Genomic DNA, 20,546 nt, shown 5'->3' with positions numbered 1-20,546 from the left:
CAATCCGCAAAAGCATGTTCTGAACAAGTGGCTTTTTTTTAGAAGGCTTTAACTTTGAAAATATTTGTTCGGAAACTAGGTTGATACTTTCTGCCAGCTTGACCTGTAAATTTCTAAGCTATCTTCTGATGTTCCTGTGTCGGCTGTTGCAGAAGGAGCGCAGGGTCATTGGGCTTGTTTTATAGTCGACGGAATGCCCTTCAAAGCTTTTCTTTTGTGACTAAAAATAAGACAGTTATGTCGTGAATATACTTGCAAATTTTCACTTTTTAATATGGCTCCATGATAGTTGTGTTCCCAGCTACACAATATATTAGCATAGCCTGTACGAGTGAACTACTGAACAAAAAGTGGGTTTCGTTGTCGAGTTTAACTAACTTTTATTAGTTTTATAGTCAAGCTTTTGCTTCATCGTCGCGGCATGGAGTCATTTGGATGTATTGGTACTATTCTGGGATGCTCTGCTTGTGTTGCAGTAGGTGGGCTTGTGCTTACTGCCTACAAACTTGGTTTATTCTACCAGATGTTCCACAAGGTAAGTGTTGACAAGTCATCATAACGAGAACCTTTGTGCTTTTCTGTTCCTTTTTGATAAAAGAGCTCTGCGGTAATGTGGAGTTCAGTCAGTGTAAATACGCCTTCGTTATCACTTGTCCTCATTGAAAGCCACCTGTGGTTTCATAGTTAATACAGGTGGAAGTGTAAGCTGATATCCATCTACGTAAACTTTGACCAGCTTTACGGTTTTCGTGCACAAAGACTATCAAAACAGTCATTATTAGTGAGATAGCGCAAAACCAAAGTGTACATCACTACTACAAGTCTCAACTACATGCTGCTGTTAAATATGAAAGGCTGTCAAAGTGACCATAGGAGGGGCTATAAACTTACAGTACACCTGTTTATCTAAGACAGAGCTCTTTTCTACTTTACACAACTGCTGATACTTTTTTACTTAAAGCAATAATAACTTGGACGATCTTTTCTCCCTAACTGCTTTATCTTCCTGTCTTATTTCCTAGACTGAGACAAAGAGTCCCAGACATGGTGGTGAGAGTGTGGCAGAGGTACTCCGTGCACATGGGATCAAGTTCCTTTTTACACTTGTCGGTGGGCACATCTCACCCATCCTTGTGGCTTGCGAGAAGGTGGGCATCCGCATTGTGGACACCAGACACGAGGCTACTGCTGTGTTCGCTGCGGATGCTGTGGCAAGACTCTCAGGTGCAGACTCAAGTTGCATAAAAGTTTACCTTAGCACAACTGATGCTGACACACATTAAGGAGAATAAAGAAATTGGGTGTTGCAACCTTGTTAAGTCTCACTAAAAAACTTTCCCTAGTAATTGTTGTGGTTATTATTGTGTGAACATCCTTGTGTTCCTTTTGTGGTTCAATGTTTATATTAAAATTTGAAAGATTTTGGTGCAAGCTGATGGCTGTTATGTTGTTCTCTGCACCAGGCACTGTTGGTGTAGCTGCAGTGACTGCTGGCCCTGGTCTGACTAACACAGTGACTGCAGTGAAAAATGCACAAATGGCTGAATCACCACTTCTGCTCTTGGGGGGAGCAGCTGGTACACTACTGCAGGTGAATTTTATTAAATACTAAGCTAAATATGATGTGAATGTGCAGATTGACTAAAGCAACAGAAGAAAATCATCTTCATTTAAGAGAAGTGTATCGCTTTTTTGCCAAATGCTGTGTGTGGTGCTTCTCTGAATGGGCTATACTTGAATGTGTTTGTGGCACAGGGCAGAGGAGCACTGCAAGACATCGACCAGATGTCTCTCTTCAAGCCGCTGTGTAAGTTCTGTGCCTCCATCAGGACAGTCAGGGAGATCGTGCCTACGGTCAGGAAGGCCCTGGCCATCGCTCAGTCGGGAACACCTGGACCTGTTTTCATAGAGTTCCCCATTGACACATTGTATCCTTACCACCTGGTGTCCAAAGAGTTTGCTGTTAAGAACCCTCCCAAAGGCCTAGTAGGAACAATTGTGTCATGGTATGTTACCAGGATGTACAGTGATGCTTTTTTAATTTCTAATGAAATATAATAGAATTAAGTCAGCTGTATGAAGATGGAAGATATAGAATTATTCAATGTCAGTTTTATTTCTTTTAAGGTACCTCAACAACCACCTAATGAACCTTTTTGCTGGAGCCTGGGAAACAAGAGATGTTTCCCCACTTCCTGTTCACATCCCTCAAGCCACAGACGATCAGGTAGTTTCTGCCTTTAGTTTTAAACTTCTGTTTTTCACATTTACTTGATGATGTAAACCTTTTAAATATCATTATCCGATAATTCTATCATTGTGTACACCATTTAAATGATATAAATTAGTTTTATATTGTTTACTATATTTCCCTGTCGACAAAAACCAGTTACAAAGGTGCATAGAGCTTGTGAGCCGAGCCAAAAAACCAGTGATTCTACTGGGAAGCCAAGCAACGCTTCCCCCAACACCAGTTGATGACATTAGGTAAAGAAAAATGAATGAATGAACTTAATGAATTTGTTAGCAAATCACTTTCTCCATCTACTCCTGTTTCCCTGTACTTAGTCTATCCATGGTTGGCAATTTCATTGTAATGTTATGTTGACTTATCATGTTGCTAAATCACTTTCTCATTTTTAGGAGGGCTTTGGAGGATCTAGGTATACCCAGTTTCCTTGGAGGCATGTCCCGTGGTATGCTGGGTAAAGACAGCCCTATCCACATCCGACAGAATAGACGAGACGCTTTAAAGGATGCTGACTTGGTTCTCTTGGCAGGTCAGGCATTAAATTTTCCCCTAGACTATATACTTATATGTTTCTCTAAAGTTTTTGATTGATTTAAACTCTCACCTTGATTACAAGATGACATCATTTAACAAATATGTTCCTGCTGTGTTCACAAGCTGCTAGAGTCACGTCTTCCTGAAACAGTTTGATTTAATTTTGCACACAGTGGTGCAAAAGGATATGTTGTCTTTAAAAAAGTGGATCAAGCAAACACAGTTTCTTTTTACTCTGTCAAATCCACACACCAACACGTAGCGTCACTGTGGCTACAGCTGTATTTGGTATAAACTAAATAAATTTTACTGGTTTGTTTTAACATGATAATAACATGTAATTTTGACAGCTAATCAATAATAATAAAAATGCATGATAGAAAATGACAAAAGGTAAAAAATTAACATAGCTAGTTAACAGTGGCTAGTTTTATGATTGAACTTTAATAATTGGGTAGTTGGGGTAAAATTTAGTGAGGTTTGGAAGAATAACAGCCACCCATTAATAAAATTAAATTAATCAAGGACTTTTTCTTCTCATTAAAATACAGGTAGAGGTTAATTTCTTTTCCTGTGTTTACAGGTACTGTGTGCGACTTCAGGCTGAGTTATGGCAGAGTTCTCAACAGGCGCAGCAAAATCATCTCCGTCAACAGAGACAAATCGCAGCTGCTGAAAAACTCTGATATGTTCTGGAAACCAACTATAGCAATTCAGGGTGCGTTCACAGCCTTCCATTGTTCAAGTTCGGTTTAACAGCTGATATCTTTGTTTTTCTTTTAAGCTTTGACTCAAATACAAATACACCCATGGATGAGGTAAAGTTTGAAGTTAAGATTTATTTTTTTCTTCGTAGGTGATGCTGGCTCATTTTTAGTGCGCCTTTCCAAAGGGCTGAAGGGCCATCGCTGTCCAGAGGAATGGCCACAGAGCCTCAAAGCTGGAGATCTGACCAAAGAAAATACAAACAGGTAAGCAAATGTTGGGATCAGTGTTGATGTAAATGTGTTCATAAAAAATAATAACTCTATCACATAAGCTAGCATGTTTTCTGTTTCAGGGCTAAAGCTGAAGAGAAGACCGAACACCACCTCAATCCCTTGAAAGTTCTCCACTGTGTGGATGAGCTGATGGCTGAGGACAGCATCATTGTAGCGGATGGGGGAGATTTTGTAGGAAGTGCTGCTTACATAATGAGGCCAAGAGGACCTCTGCGTTGGCTTGATCCAGGTAAGATTTCTTTTACAAAAGAGTTTATTTTGATTTGTTTTTTTTAACAGTGTCATTACATATTCTCATTGGTCCTGGTTCCTGTAGGGGCTTTTGGGACTCTGGGAGTTGGAGGAGGTTTTGCTCTGGGAGCAAAACTGTGCCGGCCTGAATCTGAGGTATGATGTTGATATTGGAAGTTTTTAGTTTGATTATCTTATCCGTCATCCATCCATCCGTTTATTCCAATACAAGGTTGCAGGTAATTATCTTTTCATTTAATCCTCTACCAGTAAAATAAGATTTTGCATGCCTTTCAGGTGTGGATCGTCTATGGTGACGGCTCCTTGGGGTACAGTGTTGCAGAGTTTGACACATTTACGAGACACAAGGTAAACACACTTATAATGAGGAAATTACATGTAAGAAACTAATTTATACATGTGTGATACTAAAAAATACTACTTTTTCTTAGTAAGTATGAAACTATTTGGAAGTTGTCATGTGTTAACAGGTGAAACAAGAATGTGAAGTAGAATAGATAAAAGTAGTCAGTCAGGTACAGTCTGCAATATGTTCACACATCCAAAAGTTGGATGTTTTGTGGCTAAATTGACGTTTCCAGTTATCAAAATCTTGTAAAATGATGCATACTGAAATGTGCACCTTTTATATCTTTTGATAACCTTCATGTTTATGTTCTTTTGTTCTCTAGACACCAGTTATAGCTGTGGTGGGAAACGATGCGTGCTGGAGTCAGATATCCAGAGAGCAGGTTCCCATCCTCGGCAGCAATGTTGCCTGTGGCCTTGCATTTACGGGTACATTTTTTTTTTACCACAGATGCCAAATACACACAGATTATATCCCAGCCCCTGAACACAATGATTGAGCACTTTGTGTAATGAATGATCAACTGTTTAATAGCAAACTGCATGTATTTCCTTCTTATTTTTGCAGATTATCACACGGTGGCAGAGGGTTATGGTGGTAAGGGCTACCTTGTGGGGCAGAAAGATGAGGATCGACTAAGTGACATGGTCAGGCAGGCTCAGAAGGAGACAAAGGAGGGCAAAGCTGTACTTCTCAATGTTCTGATAGGGAAAACCAACTTTAGAGAAGGATCCATCTCAGTATAATTCAGCTGTGTATTTACAGCAACTTTATATTCTTTTTCCTCTAACTTTGGCTTTATGTATAAACTTAAATTGTCAAGTTCTATGAGGGATTTCAGCTTTTTAAAAAATACCATTTATTTAAACCATGTTCAAACCTCAGCTAATCCTTTGTGCCCTTAAAGTTGGAGTTCACTTTTACTGATTATCGATTGCTCATAAGAGCAAGAAAGGATCTAAAGCTTACTTAATTAATTTCAGTGGCAGTAGAATTTGCATAAAAAAGCTTAATATTTTGAAAATGACAAATGGTACGAATGCCACAAGTCAAAGCATCAAAAGCTGCACTGAAGACATTCAGCCAATAACACTTATTTCCTTTATCTGGCTTGAAAGAAAAAGAAACACTAATAGCAACATAGCACTAACTTTTGTTGTCCATCATGCTGCTGCATTTCAAAGGGAACAAATTAATATCAAGATACTTTTTCTCTATATTTGGATTGTTTTTTTTTTACATTTAAACAAGCATTGCAAATAGACTAATCAATGCACTTTCTCATGCATTTATCATTAGAAAGTGAATTGATTTAAGTAGTCAGATGAAACCATTATGCCTTTTTTTCCTGTTCTGACATAAACACAAAGCTTTTACCTTGATTTTGGGAAATCTTAGAGCTGCAATATGCTACATAAGCCGGTGAATTAAGATAAAAATGTGATTGCCTGGAAGATTTTTTTGAATGTTGAGAAATGACAAAATGGTATGCCTTTTAATGTTTGATTGTAGCTTTGAATACATTGCTGTGTGTAGACTGGAAATGTATCTGCTGATTCAGTTGAGAATTAAAGTGATATTTAATATTAACTTGTATGTAGTGATGTATCAATTTCTACACAAGGAACTGAGCTTCTTACAGCTCAGCTATAATCTCATGCATCGTGATATAACCTGGAGCTAACTACTTCATGAACATCGTACATATTTAGTAAAGTTTGGTATTTGTCTTAATGTCAGTAGAACCATTTGTTGATAAAAAATGTTAGCTCAGAGCCTCAATGATGTCTGCTGAACACCATCCATTCCCACCTAACAGATGTCGATCCCCTATGCTGAAGAGTGCAATATATCTCAGTATTAATAATCAAATAGGACTTGACAAAAGAGCATCAGTATTTTTATGTAAATATTTTTGTGACTTTTGAGAAAACAAAAGCTGGGCAAACTTCTAAAGGATGTCCAATTTTAAACTTCTATTTTAGCCTGAATACATCTGAGTGCAGTTTTTCATCTTAACCAGGAGATGGCATTGTAATAGTAGTTTTACCAGAAGTTAAGCTGCTGACGTGGTCCTGCTTTAGATAAACGTAAGAACTGACAAGGATGTTGTATGGTGGATACAGGCCATCTAGGAAACTCCATGCTGTTATCAGTGACCGTCAGCCTAAATAAAACAGCATGTCATTTAACCTAATTACACAAAAAAATATTGATTCATTCTTAAACCTAAAGAAATAGAAAGTTTGCGGACACAAACTTTGATTCTGTTTCTTTAAAATATTGTCTAATCATGAAGCAGTGATCTTAATTTAGATTAACTCTGCAGACATCTAATTGATAAAAGGCAAAGTTACGTGACACTGTTTCTAGAATCTGCGCAATAAATATGTTAGCCGCATGAATTCCAGATGAAGTAAACACTTGGATGTACCCATCACTTTGTATCATAGCCATAAAAGGTCGGGATTTTGCTGCTTTCAAATGTACTGTGTAAATATTTCGTGCCAGGCTTTAAAATGCTGAGGTATGTTAACGTCTTGTTAAAAATAAAATTGTAATGATATATTTTGCATAGCAGTGAGAGGGTAATGGGAAGGATAACAATAATGTTATCATTATCATTTGAAGTCCTAAATAATTACACATGGTTTAATAAGTAACTATCGCCTTCAGAGTTGTGAAGGGATTTAAGGTCATGAAACAAGTCGAGTCGGTGTTGTAGTTGGTCTTAATTATAATAATTTTTCAGTTTTACTGAATACAAATTAAAGGGGTGAATTATTTGATAGGTCTGGTATAGCAGGCTACGAGCCAAATGTATCATGCCAGAACAACATCAGGTGTTCGTACTGCACGCGAATGCACCAAAAATCCGACGCACATCACCGCAGGCGGCGACTTCAACGGTTTCTCCAAACTTTAACTTACGTCCAATGTGCTGAATGGCTATATAACAGCAGCAGGGGTCGACATTCTTTCTGATGCATAGCGGTTCTCTGGAGAAGTTAAATCACAGCATATTAGTTTAAAAGACTAGCTAATGGCGGATACATGCCGCTAATGATTCTATCAGCATGACCAGCAATACCGAGACCATTTCTTTTTGTTAACAATCTTGGAAACAAGTTAGCTTAAAGTAAAAAAAAACAACCTTAACGTTAGCGAATCGCTAGCTTGTTGCGCATTAGTCGAGGCTCGTATGCCTGTCTTTGGTGATTCATCATCACTCACTGTCCAGAGTCTGACGTAAAGTTATCGGGTTAGCATCAGCACTGTCAAAAAGCTCAAAGACCCTTAGTCTGACCAATTTCCAAAATATTTATAGTGAAACCGAATTAAACAGAGCCGAGTTTCGCCGACTTCATTATCAAAGGATATTCACTTTAAGTAAACACGGGCGCCCTGCCTTACCTGTGCCAAGGTAAGTAAGCTAACAGTAATAGGTTAAGTTGCACATGCTTATCGGCTGTGGAAGTAAAGTTTAAACACTATTGTATGTAATATCACGTGTGTTAACTTGTTACTGAGTCATTTCTGCTGGCATTGTCTCCTCAGAAATTAAGTTGAGTAATCTGGGTTCATAATGTTAATGTGTAAACTTCATATATGGCTCACTTTGGAGCTACAAAAAGTCCAAAAATATTTTAAATATAGCTTTTAAATAAAACCCTGTCCCTTGGTATTTGATTTTCAGAAATACAACAGTGAGGTTGTTTTTAGCGACCAAAAGTTTTTTCTCCTCCTTTAATTGCCAAGCAGCATGTGTCATTAAAGTGAGTTGCTAGAAGGAAATGAGTTAAGTATTACCTCTAAGACAAGGGGAAGCATTTGACCTGAATGTGTTTCTTTGTACCAGCGATAATTTCCTTTCTGATGAGATTGTAGTGCTAAACAAATTACAGCAATCAGATGCTTGTGACAATTTCAAGTATGCAGAATTGGTGTGTTAAGTCCTACACCCTGTTGTTTATGTTAATAAACCAAATCCCTCAGAAATAGTTGGTCATGTTTTTCTTTCAGGTGCTGAATGGCCTCTGTTGTAGCTGTGAAAACTGAGAAGCGACCTGCAGCTGATTCTCAGGATGCAGACTCAAATGCTAAAAAGCCCAGGTAAATTCAGATGCTGCCTTGGAGTCAGTTGAACCCCATGACTATTGCTTCCCATGCAATGTGTGATTAAATTATTGTTTTTCTTATCATTTTTGCCAGTCCTAAATAAAGGTAGGTTTTAGTTTTTACTTTGCATGCTAGCATGCCTGAAAACAGTTTGTTTAACCTTCATGCTGTCGAAAGGATTTGGGAAGCACCGTCTTTGGAACAATCATCACTCAATCTCTGCCTTCCCCAAAGGAAACTGCTGCCTAGCCTGAAGACCAAGCGAGCCCCTGAGCTTGTCCTGGTGATTGGCACAGGGGTAAGCTCTGCAGTGGCTCCTCAGGTCCCTGCACTCCGCTCCTGGAAAGGCCTCATCCAGGCCTTGCTTGATGCAGCCAATGACTTTGACCTTCTAGAGGAGGAGGAGAGTCGGCGTTTCCAGAAGCACATGCAGGAAGACAAGAATTTGGTGCATGTGGCCCATGACCTCATTCAGAAACTTTCCCCGGTAAGACTTTTTGAGCCTTTTTTTCCCATTTAATCTCTTTACTAAACTGCTGTGCTGCAGTACAAAAAAAAAGTCACACAAACCAGCTCACTTTTGCGTCCTTAACAGTGAGCTAGAAACATTTAGCCACACCTTTCACAGTGTAACATCAAGACATCTTAGCCTCTTTAAAGACCTCTAAGGTCCATGATATAACTAAGTGCATTAAAAAAAAGAAATAAAAGACATCCCATTGAAGAGAGGTATGCTTGACCTCTTAAAGCTAACAGCATTTTTGCAGTGTATACAGTGCAAAAACCTTCACTGAAGTGATTTTATTTTTCCTAATATAATCTTCATCTCTATAACAATAATAATATTCAACTTTTTAACTTGGCCTTCTTCCCTGGTTCTCATTAAATGACTGTGACATGGTTTGTTCAAAATTCCATAGAAAGACATTACAGCTCTTCCTGTTTCACATTGCTGTAAATTTCCAGCTCTTTTTCATTGCAAACGATTTTTCTGACTCCTGCTTCTGTGGGGCACTTTAACCAAAGTTAGTATTTTTAGTGAAAATAAGAATTAAATTGTACAAATTACAAGTTGGATTCTACAGGCTGTGCAGAATTATTAGGCAAGGATTAATTTTATTATAGAACAACAACTATGTTCGCAATGAACACAAAAGACTCATAAATATCAAAGCAGAATATTTTTGGAAGTTGGAGTGGGGCTTTTTTAGTTTTAGTATCTTAGGAGGATATTTCTGTGTTTGCAGGTGACTATTACTGTGCATAATTATTAGGCAACTTAACAAAAACCAAATATATACCCATTTCACTTATTTATTTTCATCAGGGAAACCAATATAACAACTCAAAATTTACAAATATACATTTCTGGCATTCAAAAACAAAACAAAAACAAATCAGTGACCAATATAACCACCTTTCTTTGCGAGGACACTCAAAAGCCTGCCATCCATAGATTCTGTCAGTGTCTTGATCTGTTCACGATCAACATTGCGTGCAGCAGCAACCACAGCCTCCCAGACACTGTTCAGAGAGGTGTACTGTTTTCCCTCCCTGTAGATCTCACATTTGATGAGGGACCACAGGTTCTCTATGGGGTTAAGATCAGGTGAACAAGGAGGCCATGTCATTATTTTTTCTTCTTTTAGACCTTTTCTGGCCAGCCACGCAGTGGAGTACTTGGATGCGTGTGATGGAGCATTGTCCTGCATGGAAATCATGTTTTTCTTGAACGATGCTGACTTCTTCCTGTACCACTGCTTGAAGAAGGTGTCTTCCAGAAACTGGCAGTAGGACTGGGAGTTGAGCTTGACTCCATCCTCAACCCGAAAAGGTCCCACAATCTCATCTTTGATGATACCAGCCCATACCAGTATCCCACCTCCACCTTGCTGGCGTCTGAGTCGGAGTGGAGCTCTCTGCCCTTTACTGATCCAGCCACGGGCCCATCCATCTGGCCCATCAAGACTCACTCTCATTTCATCAGTCCATAAAACCTTAGAAAAATCAGTCTTATGATCTTTCTTGGCCCAGTCTTGACGTTTTATCTTGTGTGTCTTGTTCAGTGGTGGTCGTTTTTCAGCCTTCCTTACCTTGGCCATGTCCCTGAGTTTTGCACACTTTGTGCTTCTTGGCACTCCAGTGATGTTGCAGCTCTGAAATATGGCAAAACTGGTGGCCAATGGCATCTTGGCAGCTTCACGCTTGATTTTCCTCAGTTCATGGGCAGTTATTTTGTACCTTGTTTTTTCAACACGCTTCTTGCGACCCTGTTGACTATTTTGAGTGAAACGCTTGATTGTTCGATGATCATGCCTCAAGAGCTTGGCAGTTTTAAGAGAGCTGCATCCCTCTGCAAGACATCGCACTATTTTTGACTTTTCAGAGTCTGTCAAATCTCTCTTCTGACCCATTTTGCCAAAGGAATGGAAGTTGCCTAATAATTATGCACACCTGATATAGGGTGTTGATGTCATCAGACCACACCCCTTCTCATTACAGAGATGCACACCACATGCTTAATTGGTAGTAGGCTTTCAAGCCTGTACTGGTTGGAGTAGAACAACACACATAAAGAGGATGATGTGATCAAAATACTCACTTGCCTAATAATTCTGCACACACTGTATAGCCTGAATAAAGAATGTTAAACTAAGTACTGGTAGAGCATTGTTATCTAATTTCTTTTTCCACTGAACTATATAACTACTGAGGAGAGATTGTCATGCAAAAGATGAAAGGAAAAAAAATGTCTCCAAGATACAATGAAATCATCTTGATTTGAAGCTGAAGCTGAGATTAGATAAAGATGGGGAGGCTACATACTTCTACCCTGGGCTGGAAGTGGAGCAGCCTCTTGGTACAGTATGCAGGAAGGTGGATTTAGACCATCCAGCCCTTCTGGAGTTGCCCATATTTTTGTGTAAGACACTACAGCCCATGTCCACAATGTTATCTCTCCTGTACAAGAGGAGATTATAAACCTTATAAACTAATATCTTATGAGTGTTGTCATAGATTATAAGGCCCTCAGTGAATATATTTGTAGAGTGACATGGGTATATATGGAGATTTAGTTGCTTTTGTTAGCTAAACACCTTATTGCTTAGTAGCTATTGTTAGCAAATTGCTTGCTTAGCTACTCAACATATTAATCTCACAACCTGACTAAAGCCAAGTTAATAATGTTGCTTTAATCCTCTGTGAAATTAATAAGACCAACAAAATTCTAACTCAATTTTAAGTATTGTTAGGATTCTTTAACAAAAGTGGGTCGACAGCAACCTTTCAGCGATAATAAAATCATTATATTTAGCTGTCCAATTAGGGCTGTGCAATATGAACTTGATATACGATATATATATCTGGATATGATTTTTCAAAGAGACAGTTCTAATTTACAGTCTTGCTAAACGCTCTTTTATTAAGGATCAGCATGTGCATTAAAACAGTTAACTTAAAATAAAGTTGCTGTATATTAAATAAAATGCAACTAAAACAAAATGAAAGAAAATACTTTTCAATGACCATAACAAAAGACAATTGGGCAAAATGTAAAAATAAAAGATACCTTTAACTCAAAACAATCTATCTCAATATAAATTATATTCCCTTCTTCTACATTGCCTGTGAAAAACTCTTAATATATTTGAAAATCTCTATATTGCCTTATGACCAATATTTATTTTCTGCAATCAATCATAGAAAACGTGTGACCTTTGTTATGCTACGCAAATGAAGTCTAAGTGAAAGCTCTGCCACAGATGGTTTCTTCAGATCATTTAGTGGATAAGTTGTGGGTTTGAAGGAATGACTTTGATTTTTTAATCCATTCGCATGTGGTGTCACATGTGATGGCTGAAGTGTTTGGTTATACCATCCAACTCCACCACATTCACAGTGGGACACTCATGGTGGTGTGATTTATAAACCCAATCACTTCCAAGCAACTTTCAGAAAGTTTCTGAATATTTCTTATAGAGAGGGTCCAAAAAACATTTTTAAATATTTTATTCTTATTCTAATAATATGCTTTTTTTGTAAACTGAAAGTCTTTACAAGTCTTTGGATTGTAGGGTAAATTATTGCTTTGGCCCACAAATACAGCGCCCACACTAGGAAAAAGTGAAGTAGTGCCACTTTTGAAATGCCTCACGCATTTAATTTGATATATACTTTGTTCCTGTTGTTTAAGATAATAACTTCTATGTTGAAAAGCAGAAATGAAAATAAATTAAGTATGACTTCCTGGGTTTATGCAAGAGTCACTCCCTACTCTGAAGTATAAATGTCTCATTAAGTTTTTCCTACAAACAAAGTCAAATGTCCAGTAGAGACTTTACTTCATACTATTATTTTGATAGATTTGCATGCAATCAGATAGTAGACTTTCTCTGGCCCAGTAACATTCCCAGTTCAGCCTCCAACAACAGATTTTGTTACACCATGTAACAGTGTGGGAGGTAAACTTACAGTTAAACATTCGACAGAACAATATAAACAAGTGGAGTATTGAGTAAGTCAGGTTAAAAAAAAATCTCACAGGTGATGAAGAGGAAGAGAATTTTTTTTTGTATTCTGAATCTATAAAGTTAGGTCATCCAAACTGCCTGTAAATTCCTGCTGTCTAACCACATGGTCCTAACAAGATGTTTACATGGAGCCTCTGAAAGTTTTACAGGGTCTTTTTGAGACAATAGAGGAAAAGGCTCTTTAGTAGTTTCTTTATACAGTTTGTGAGAAAAATGTGCATTTTTTTTCCAATGAATTTATGCATCTTTAAAACAGTGGGATCATTACAAATGAATTTTGGGGTGGAGATTTACATATGACTGAGTCCTCTTACTACTGAAACCAGTCTGGTCTGGAGCAGAGCTGGCAGATGGGAGTCTTAATACCGTTTGCCTCCTGTGTTAGTCATGTCTCATCGCACCTTTGACATTGATAAAACACGCTTTGTTTCAGGCCTCAGCCTGTTGGAACAAAGGGAACAAACAGCGCTTTTATGGCTTTATCCATCGTGTTTATTTCAATCCACAGTCCACTCTCGTTGGCTACAGACATAGCACCGTCTAGCACAGCAGGTCTGAGGAAAAAAACATCCAGCACCACCCCCCTGGCCCAGAATTTTCATTTAGATTTGCAGCTCCATCTAAACATAGTGAGTTACAGTAGAGGATGTTAGCATGCCATCCACCACTCCATTCACAGAACTCGTGCAGATATTTTTCACATGAGGAATCAGTTTTACTGTCCTCTGGTAGCCAGTAGCCATATTTCCATTTGGAAGATAGTATATTTATATTACAGTACTAGTCAAAAGTTTGGACACACATTCTCATTGAATGGTCTTTCCTTTTTTTTTTTGTATGTTGTAGATTAAAACTAACCACATCCAGACTATGAAGGTTACATATGGAATTATGTAGTAAACAAAAAATGTTAAATAAACCAGAATTATATTTTAGATTCTTTAAAGTAGCCACCTTTTGCTTTGATGACAGCTTGGCACACTCTTGGCATTCTGTCAATCAGCTTTATGAGGTAGTCACTTGGAATGGTTTTCCAACAGTCTTGAAGGAGTTCCCAGAGGTGCTGAGCACCTTTTGGCTGATTTGCATTCACTCTGCCATCCAACTCATCCCAAACTATAATTGTTGAGGCCATGTCATCTGATACAGCACTCCATCACTCTCTTTCTTGTTCAAATAGCCCTTACACAGCCTGGAGGTGTGTTTGGGATCATTGTCCTGTTGTAAAATAATGATGGTCCCACTAAGCGCAAACCAGAAGGGATGGCATATTGCTGCAGATTGCTGTGGTAGCCATGCTGCTTAAGTGTGCCTTGGATGTTGAATAAAGCCAACAGTGTCACCAGCAAAGCACCCCCATACCATCACTCCTCCTCCTCCATGCTTTATGGTGGGAACCACACATGAAGAAACCATTTTTTTGGTGTCTTACGCAGACATGGCAAGTGGAATCAAAAATCTCAAATTTGGACTCATCAGACCAGAAGACAGATTTCCACTAGTCGAATGTCCATTTCTTGTGTTTCTTGTATAATAAGTCTTCTTCTTCTTGTTCTTTCTCAGAAGTGGCTTCTTTGTGGCAATTCGACCATGAGAGGGTTGATTCCTATGAACAGTTGATGTTGAGATGCATCTCCTTCTTGAATACTGTGAAGCATTTATGTAGGCTCTGATCTGTGGTCCTGCTAATTTGCGGTTTTTGAGACTGGTGACTGATGAACTTTTCTTCTGCAGCAGAGGTAACTCATGGTTTTTTGCAGCTGCACTTGAGAATACCTTCAAAGTTCTTGAAATTTTCCTGATGGACTGACCTGCATGTCCTAAAGTAATGACAGACTGTCATTTCTCTTTACTTAGTTGAGTGGTCCTTGCTATAATTTGGATCACAACAGAGGTCAAGCAGAGTTATTCATTGTGTAGACCAGGGCTATTGAGTTCGATCCTACGAGGATCACAATCCAGCAGGTTTTTCTTGTATCCTTGCTTCAACACAACTGACTCAAATCAATGAGTCATTGTGCAGAACTTGATTGGCTGTTAGATCCATTTAATTTGATTCAGGTGTGTTGAAGCAGGGATACATGGAAAACCTGCTGGATAGTGGCCCTGGCTTAGACCTTTGTAGAAACCCTACCTCTGCACAACAGAACTGATGGTCTCAAACACATTAAGAAGGGAAGAAATCCCAGAAATGAACTCTCGACAATGCACACCTGTTAATGGAAAACCATTCCAGGTGACTACCTCATGAAGCTGATTGACAGAATGTCAAGAACGTGCCAAGCTGTCATCAAAGCAAAAGATGGCTGCTGTGAAGAATCTAAAATCTAGTTTTTTTCAAGATATTTTTTTGTTTAATACATATTTCCATAAGTGTTCCTTTATAGTTTGGATGAGAAGGTGTGTCCAAACTGGTACTGTGTGTTATATATATATATATAAACATGTATTTTCACTAAGGTAGTTGGAATGGAAATAACGTTAAGCTTTGCCAGGGTAAATCACATCTGACCTGGCACAACTTAAAATGTCATGACTCAGCAATTTGTGAGCCAGCACACAACTGTCTCCCCTGACAGAGAAGCACCTTCCTACATTTGATATACCAGAAGAAGAAGGAGCTCTCTTTCAAATTTACCCTTGTGAAAGGCCATCACAGTTGTTTTCCCTCCTAAAGTTTGTTTCCAGTCAGAATAACTACTTCATCTACTGAATTACAACCACTTCTCTGGTTCACTTTTTCTTCTTCATGGCTTTTAACAAGATCGTTTCAGATTTGCTTTGCTAGTGAATAGAAACCCGGCTAGTGAGTTTCACCAGGTGTGAATAACAATGTTGCCCTGAGACAGAAAAAATTCAATCCTAAATCCAACCCACTTTTTACTAGCTTTGCCCTGCTTATTCCACTAAACTGCGACCCCCATTATAAAATAAATAAATAAATACATGTTTTGGGAATGCTAATAAATGCAAGGGTGTGAAGCTGCCTTCTGCTTGGTTAATTCCAGGAACAGTCGCCTTAGAGTTTAACCCACTTTTAATGGATTTATGTATCAGCAGGTTTACTGTTGTCTGTAATGAGGTTCAGCAGAAGTAATGAGGGTAATCTCAAGTGAAAATCTCAGACTGCTTTTGTCACAATTTCTTTCAAATCTTGGCAACAGTAGGACTAATCACAAAAGAACTGATTGTTGTTGCTTACTTCGAGCAAGTAAGAAAACATTCAGCCTTCTAGTGATGTTGATATATTTAGTCTTAAGTTTGACTTTTAATGCATACTTGTTGAAATAGATTATTAAAAAATTAATACATCTAAGACTCATTATCATGCATTGATAATGCTACTGAAATTATCAGTGTGAAATAACTAAAATAACTGTGGAAATAGATAAGTGGTGCTGCTGCTATGTGGAGGGAACACAATTTATTCATTTAGGATGGGTATATAGTAGCAGAGCTGTTTACAGGGACATTAGCAGCATGTAGCAGGGACATTGCATAAGTTCTGAGATGGTTCAAGGACATGGTGATCAGGATAGGTGCTGTATACACTAGATGTGGATAATGAGCTTCTTCCTGTGGAAAGGATTCCTGCTGTTTAGCCCATTAGAGCTGTAATCTGAAAGTCAGCAGAGTCCTTTCTTGGATGACCTTGGTCACTGCATCTTTACACTAGCTTTTGCTATTCTTAGCTGTCTCTCCCTGCCTTTTTTCTTCTGTGCTCATCCAGGTAAGGCTGAGAATTAATCTGTGCAGTCACAGCCCATTATCTCTTAGCAGACTGAGGCGGTATGAGTTTGTGCCTGAAGAGCTGAGGACATGATCACAGAGTGCTTGACACAGATGCATATGACGTTGCTGTCATGCAGATGTTTTGCAAACTGGAAAATACTCGTATATCCCAACCAAGATGCAAGTAGAGGTGAAATTCCTGTCAAGGGAGGAGCCAGGAAAAGTCAGTATAAGGCATGTTTTTAAACAAAAGAAAGTAAGCCATATTCAAACACATTCACCAAGCTGCAGTGCTTGTGTGCATCACTGCATGATTATTGCATATTAAGCAGTTATGTTCTTCAGCACCATAATTAAAAATCCTGTTTAGATGAATTTGCTCTAGACAACCTGATTTGCTTGTAAACATTCAGCTGTTGCTCATCTTTAGCTCAAGCGCATACTTTTTATTTTAAGAAACTTGATGCACGCACGGTCAGGTCACATGGTATCATAAGCCAGTTCCCTTAAACGGCTTCTTATTGTGGATTTGTGAAAGTTGACTTCAAAGCTGCTGTAATTTTACCAATGGGTTTTGAGCATTTTTCTCATATTCTTGTCTTTTTATCATACTGTACTTACACGGCAGCAAATACAGTAATTATATTCATGTTCAAACAAGTCAAACACGCCAGCTTCGACAGTAAATTTAGTTGTTTAGCTAAGAATTTTGTCTCTATAAAAAGTAGATATCACCTTGCTTTACAGTGAAGTTTTCAAGTACTGTAAAAAGCCTTTGGGTATTTTTTGCATAAATGTCACCATAACTCATCATCATAACCATAAATTTAGATTGAGATATCAGACCTACAGAAGAGTTGCCTGGAAAATAAATTAAATGGAGCACAACTTATATGTGCACTCGCAAAAATTGTGTAGTTTCTCTTCTGAAAACTGCTTTTCTTGTAATGTTTTATAGAGAACTGGAAATGTGCGATCCACATTCTTCAAAGACTGTCTGTACGAAGTATTTGATGATTTGGAGTGCAAGATGGAGCATGCCGGAAAACATCTGCTGCGCTCAGTGCTGCAGTTAATGGAGAGCGGTGCGCTGGTCCTCACCACCAACTTCGACAACCTGTTGGAGATCTACGCAGCCCACCAGGGCACAAAACTGGAGTCTCTAGACCTGACAGATGAGAAGAAGGTAAACACTGCTTGCATTCTGCAAGGACATTGATTGATCTATCCTGACACAATACATGCAGTCAGCTGTTTTTTCTTTTTTTGTTGTTGTTATTTTTTTTTTTTTTTTGTTCTTTTTCACACAGGTGCAAAGGTCACTAAAACATGTGCTGATGTGGACACTTGCTTGTTTTCTGGGTGAAAGCTCTATTATGCACTGTTCTCTCTCAGTTCTCTTAATAGAGAGGATTGCATGTACCATAGATAACTCTAAACAGTAGCTTTTCCTTTGAGTATGTGGTTGAACTCACAAATTGCACTGTCAGAGTAACATTTAGGAGATGTCCTGTTAGTAAAGTTCCCTGTTTGCTGCTTTAGGAGAAACCCAGATAATGTTCTACAATAAAAGATCCTTTTGTGTCTGGCAGATAGAGGAAATGTCATAGATTAAACAATATTTGCTTTTGGATTAAGGTGGAGCTGAATAGGTTCTTCATTAAATCTATCGTCCAGTCGTGTCATTTATGTTCCGCTTAACTTAAATCCAGCTTGAACTTTTTTTTTTTTTTTTAAATTTGCGAGAACCGACCTGAACGAGAGCTATTTCTTTGCCGATCAGTTCTGGTATTTATGCCTCATTTCCATCAGCCCTAATATCCTCTCATTGCCGCTCAGTGGTTTTACTCCTTACCCTGCCAGAACAGGATTTTGTGCAATGAACTGTTAAAAGTGTGTGTGTGTGTGTGTGTGTCTAGGTTTTGGAGTGGGCTCAGGAGAAACGGAGGTTAAGTGTTCTGCATATCCACGGTGTTTACACCAACCCTAGTGGTATTGTACTGCACCCTGCTGGCTACCAGAATGTACTACGGAACACTGAGGTTATGGTGAGTATTAACAATGTTCATTTTTTTAAATTTAATTTATTTATTCCATAACTTCTCTGATCTAGTAGTACATTTCTAGTACATGTTCTAACTTAGTAAAGAATAACTTATAATAGGATCCTACACTGGAGTACAGTTCTTATAAAATTCTGCTAACGTGCCTCTTGTTATCCAAAGAGGTTTGTTGTTTGAGGATAACACATACTTAATGGTGTTTTTACCAGCGTGAGATCCAGAAGCTGTATGAGACCAAATCCTTTGTGTTTCTTGGCTGTGGACGCACAGTAGACGACACAACCTTCCAGGCTTTGTTCCTGGAGGCGGTCAAACACAAGTCAGACCTGGAGCACTTCATGCTTGTGCGGCGGGAGGATGTTGGTGAATTCAAGAAGCTGCGTGACAACATGCTGGACAAGGGCATCAAGGTAATCTCCTACGGTGATGAGTACGCTGACCTGCCTGAGTACTTTGAGAGGCTGGCCAATGAGATTTGCAACCGGGATGTTTCCACCAACGACTGGGGTAAGGATGATGAAAACCAGTAGGGCAAATTTCAGTTTGTTAGCTCAAATTTGTAGTTTAGTACGTTTTGAAAGGTACTTAACTAATACAATTTACTCACCACAAATATTGGGATTATTTTAGAAGGATGGTGTCTTTCAAGTTATTTTAAATTTTTGTCCACAGGGTCACCCTCACAAAAGGAGGAAGAACAGCAGAATGGATTTAACGCACAAAAAAGCCTCCTTCAGGGTTAGAACTAAATGCTTCTCTTTGACTTTGAGAAGAGGCCACTTGCAATGGACATTTGCAGAATAACACAAAACCCTGTCCAGCCAAGACTGTTCTCTCACTGCATGCCGGTAGATAGAAAATCCAGGCCTGTTGTTGATTTTCACAGATGGAAACATTCACACAAATACACAACTTTCAACTTTTCAGTGAAGTCATTTTATTTGAATTTTTATTTGCTAATTATTCTGTACTGTCACCTGGTTGGGATCAGTCTTTTTCTCTCCAGCTCTGCTGAGACTAGTTCAGAGTGGTATTCAGTCTGGTTTTATTGAGTTGACTTGGGTGTCCATGGGGTCCCCTAAAAACTCATGACTCAAAAGTCATTAATTCTCACCCACTTTATTCCATTTAAATTTAGTTCTTATTTAAACGGGATAAGTTTTAGCTGTCTGTCATTACTCAACCTCAGACCCCCTCCTCTGTGCTTAAACATAGCAGAAAGCTGAGTGTTTACAAAGCTGAAAATGCCAGTTTCATGTATGAAGAAGAGTGAATGGTATGTTTTCATTTCAACTTGACAGGATTGCTGCTTAGATTAAGGCACACAGTACAAAGAAAGCAGATTTTAATGTATCACCTTGATCTACAAATCCTGTTCTAGCGGCAAGCGACGACACACCACATGCTCCTGACTGCAAATGGTGTTGATGAATTGGATATGTCGTGCTCAGCCCTGTAACTGGGATAATTTGCATATTAATGCTTGGAAAGGAATGGGTGGGAATAATTCTCAATCGTGGGGGCTAAAGTAGTTCATGTTCAATTTAAGCTCAGGAGAGTGCGTTTTTATAGCAGAGCAGTTCCCTGCCAGTTGCAATTGCTTTGCCACTCCTGCGCTAAAAAGAAAATGTTCTTTCTAAGTGTGTTTTTGTATTTTTAATACTTGCATGTGTTTTCTTGTTTGTGTAGTATTTATAAATATTTTCAAATAAA

General features: G+C 38.6%; 2 protein-coding genes across 4 annotated transcripts; both read left to right on the top strand.

The window, feature by feature from the left end:
• Positions 1 to 40: 40 nt before the first annotated feature.
• Positions 41 to 5,977, top strand: ilvbl (ilvB (bacterial acetolactate synthase)-like). The gene is made up of 14 exons (XM_041995737.1): positions 41 to 535; positions 1,023 to 1,224; positions 1,464 to 1,591; positions 1,756 to 2,006; positions 2,128 to 2,227; positions 2,390 to 2,487; positions 2,644 to 2,780; positions 3,369 to 3,503; positions 3,642 to 3,756; positions 3,846 to 4,015; positions 4,103 to 4,173; positions 4,315 to 4,386; positions 4,710 to 4,815; positions 4,955 to 5,977. Exons 1-14 carry the CDS (start codon positions 422 to 424, stop codon positions 5,131 to 5,133), a joined length of 1,878 nt encoding a protein of 625 aa, XP_041851671.1. The 5' UTR covers positions 41 to 421; the 3' UTR covers positions 5,134 to 5,977.
• Positions 5,978 to 7,237: 1,260 nt separating this feature from the next.
• Positions 7,238 to 20,535, top strand: fam118b (family with sequence similarity 118 member B). Of its 3 annotated transcripts, none has more exons than XM_041994390.1 (7): positions 7,238 to 7,811; positions 8,411 to 8,500; positions 8,684 to 8,993; positions 17,729 to 17,956; positions 18,690 to 18,818; positions 19,043 to 19,243; positions 19,506 to 20,535. In XM_041994390.1, the coding sequence occupies exons 2-7, from the start codon at positions 8,418 to 8,420 to the stop codon at positions 19,635 to 19,637; spliced, it is 1,083 nt and encodes a 360-aa protein (XP_041850324.1). In that variant the 5' UTR covers positions 7,238 to 7,811; positions 8,411 to 8,417; the 3' UTR covers positions 19,638 to 20,535. The 3 variants fall into 3 exon arrangements, with proteins under 3 accessions (XP_041850324.1, XP_041850323.1, XP_041850325.1); XM_041994389.1 differs by having other exon boundaries at positions 7,239 to 7,811; positions 19,043 to 19,340; XM_041994391.1 differs by having other exon boundaries at positions 7,240 to 7,811; positions 8,741 to 8,993; positions 19,043 to 19,340; positions 19,506 to 20,534.
• The last annotated feature ends 11 nt before the right edge of the window (positions 20,536 to 20,546 follow it).

The sequence above is a fragment of the Melanotaenia boesemani genome, chromosome 9 (assembly GCF_017639745.1).
Source record: "Melanotaenia boesemani isolate fMelBoe1 chromosome 9, fMelBoe1.pri, whole genome shotgun sequence".
NCBI lineage: Eukaryota > Metazoa > Chordata > Actinopteri > Atheriniformes > Melanotaeniidae > Melanotaenia > Melanotaenia boesemani.
Note: the sequence above shows the minus strand (reverse complement) of the source record. Positions and strands in the feature narration are given on the sequence as shown.

What these genes read in the sequence shown, in the direction of transcription:
- ilvbl (XM_041995737.1), top strand. Translation starts at nt 422, where the DNA reads ATGGAGTCATTTGGATGTATTGGTACTATTCTGGGATGCTCTGCTTGT. An exon ending in TGTGCCGGCCTGAATCTGAG is followed by an intron (nt 4,174 to 4,314) that starts GTATGATGTTGA and finishes CATGCCTTTCAG; the next exon opens with GTGTGGATCGTCTATGGTGA. An exon ending in CTGTGGCCTTGCATTTACGG is followed by an intron (nt 4,816 to 4,954) that starts GTACATTTTTTT and finishes TTATTTTTGCAG; the next exon opens with ATTATCACACGGTGGCAGAG.
- fam118b (XM_041994389.1), top strand. Translation starts at nt 8,418, where the DNA reads ATGGCCTCTGTTGTAGCTGTGAAAACTGAGAAGCGACCTGCAGCTGAT. An exon ending in TCATTCAGAAACTTTCCCCG is followed by an intron (nt 8,994 to 17,728) that starts GTAAGACTTTTT and finishes AATGTTTTATAG; the next exon opens with AGAACTGGAAATGTGCGATC. An exon ending in TACGGAACACTGAGGTTATG is followed by an intron (nt 18,819 to 19,042) that starts GTGAGTATTAAC and finishes TGTTTTTACCAG; the next exon opens with CGTGAGATCCAGAAGCTGTA.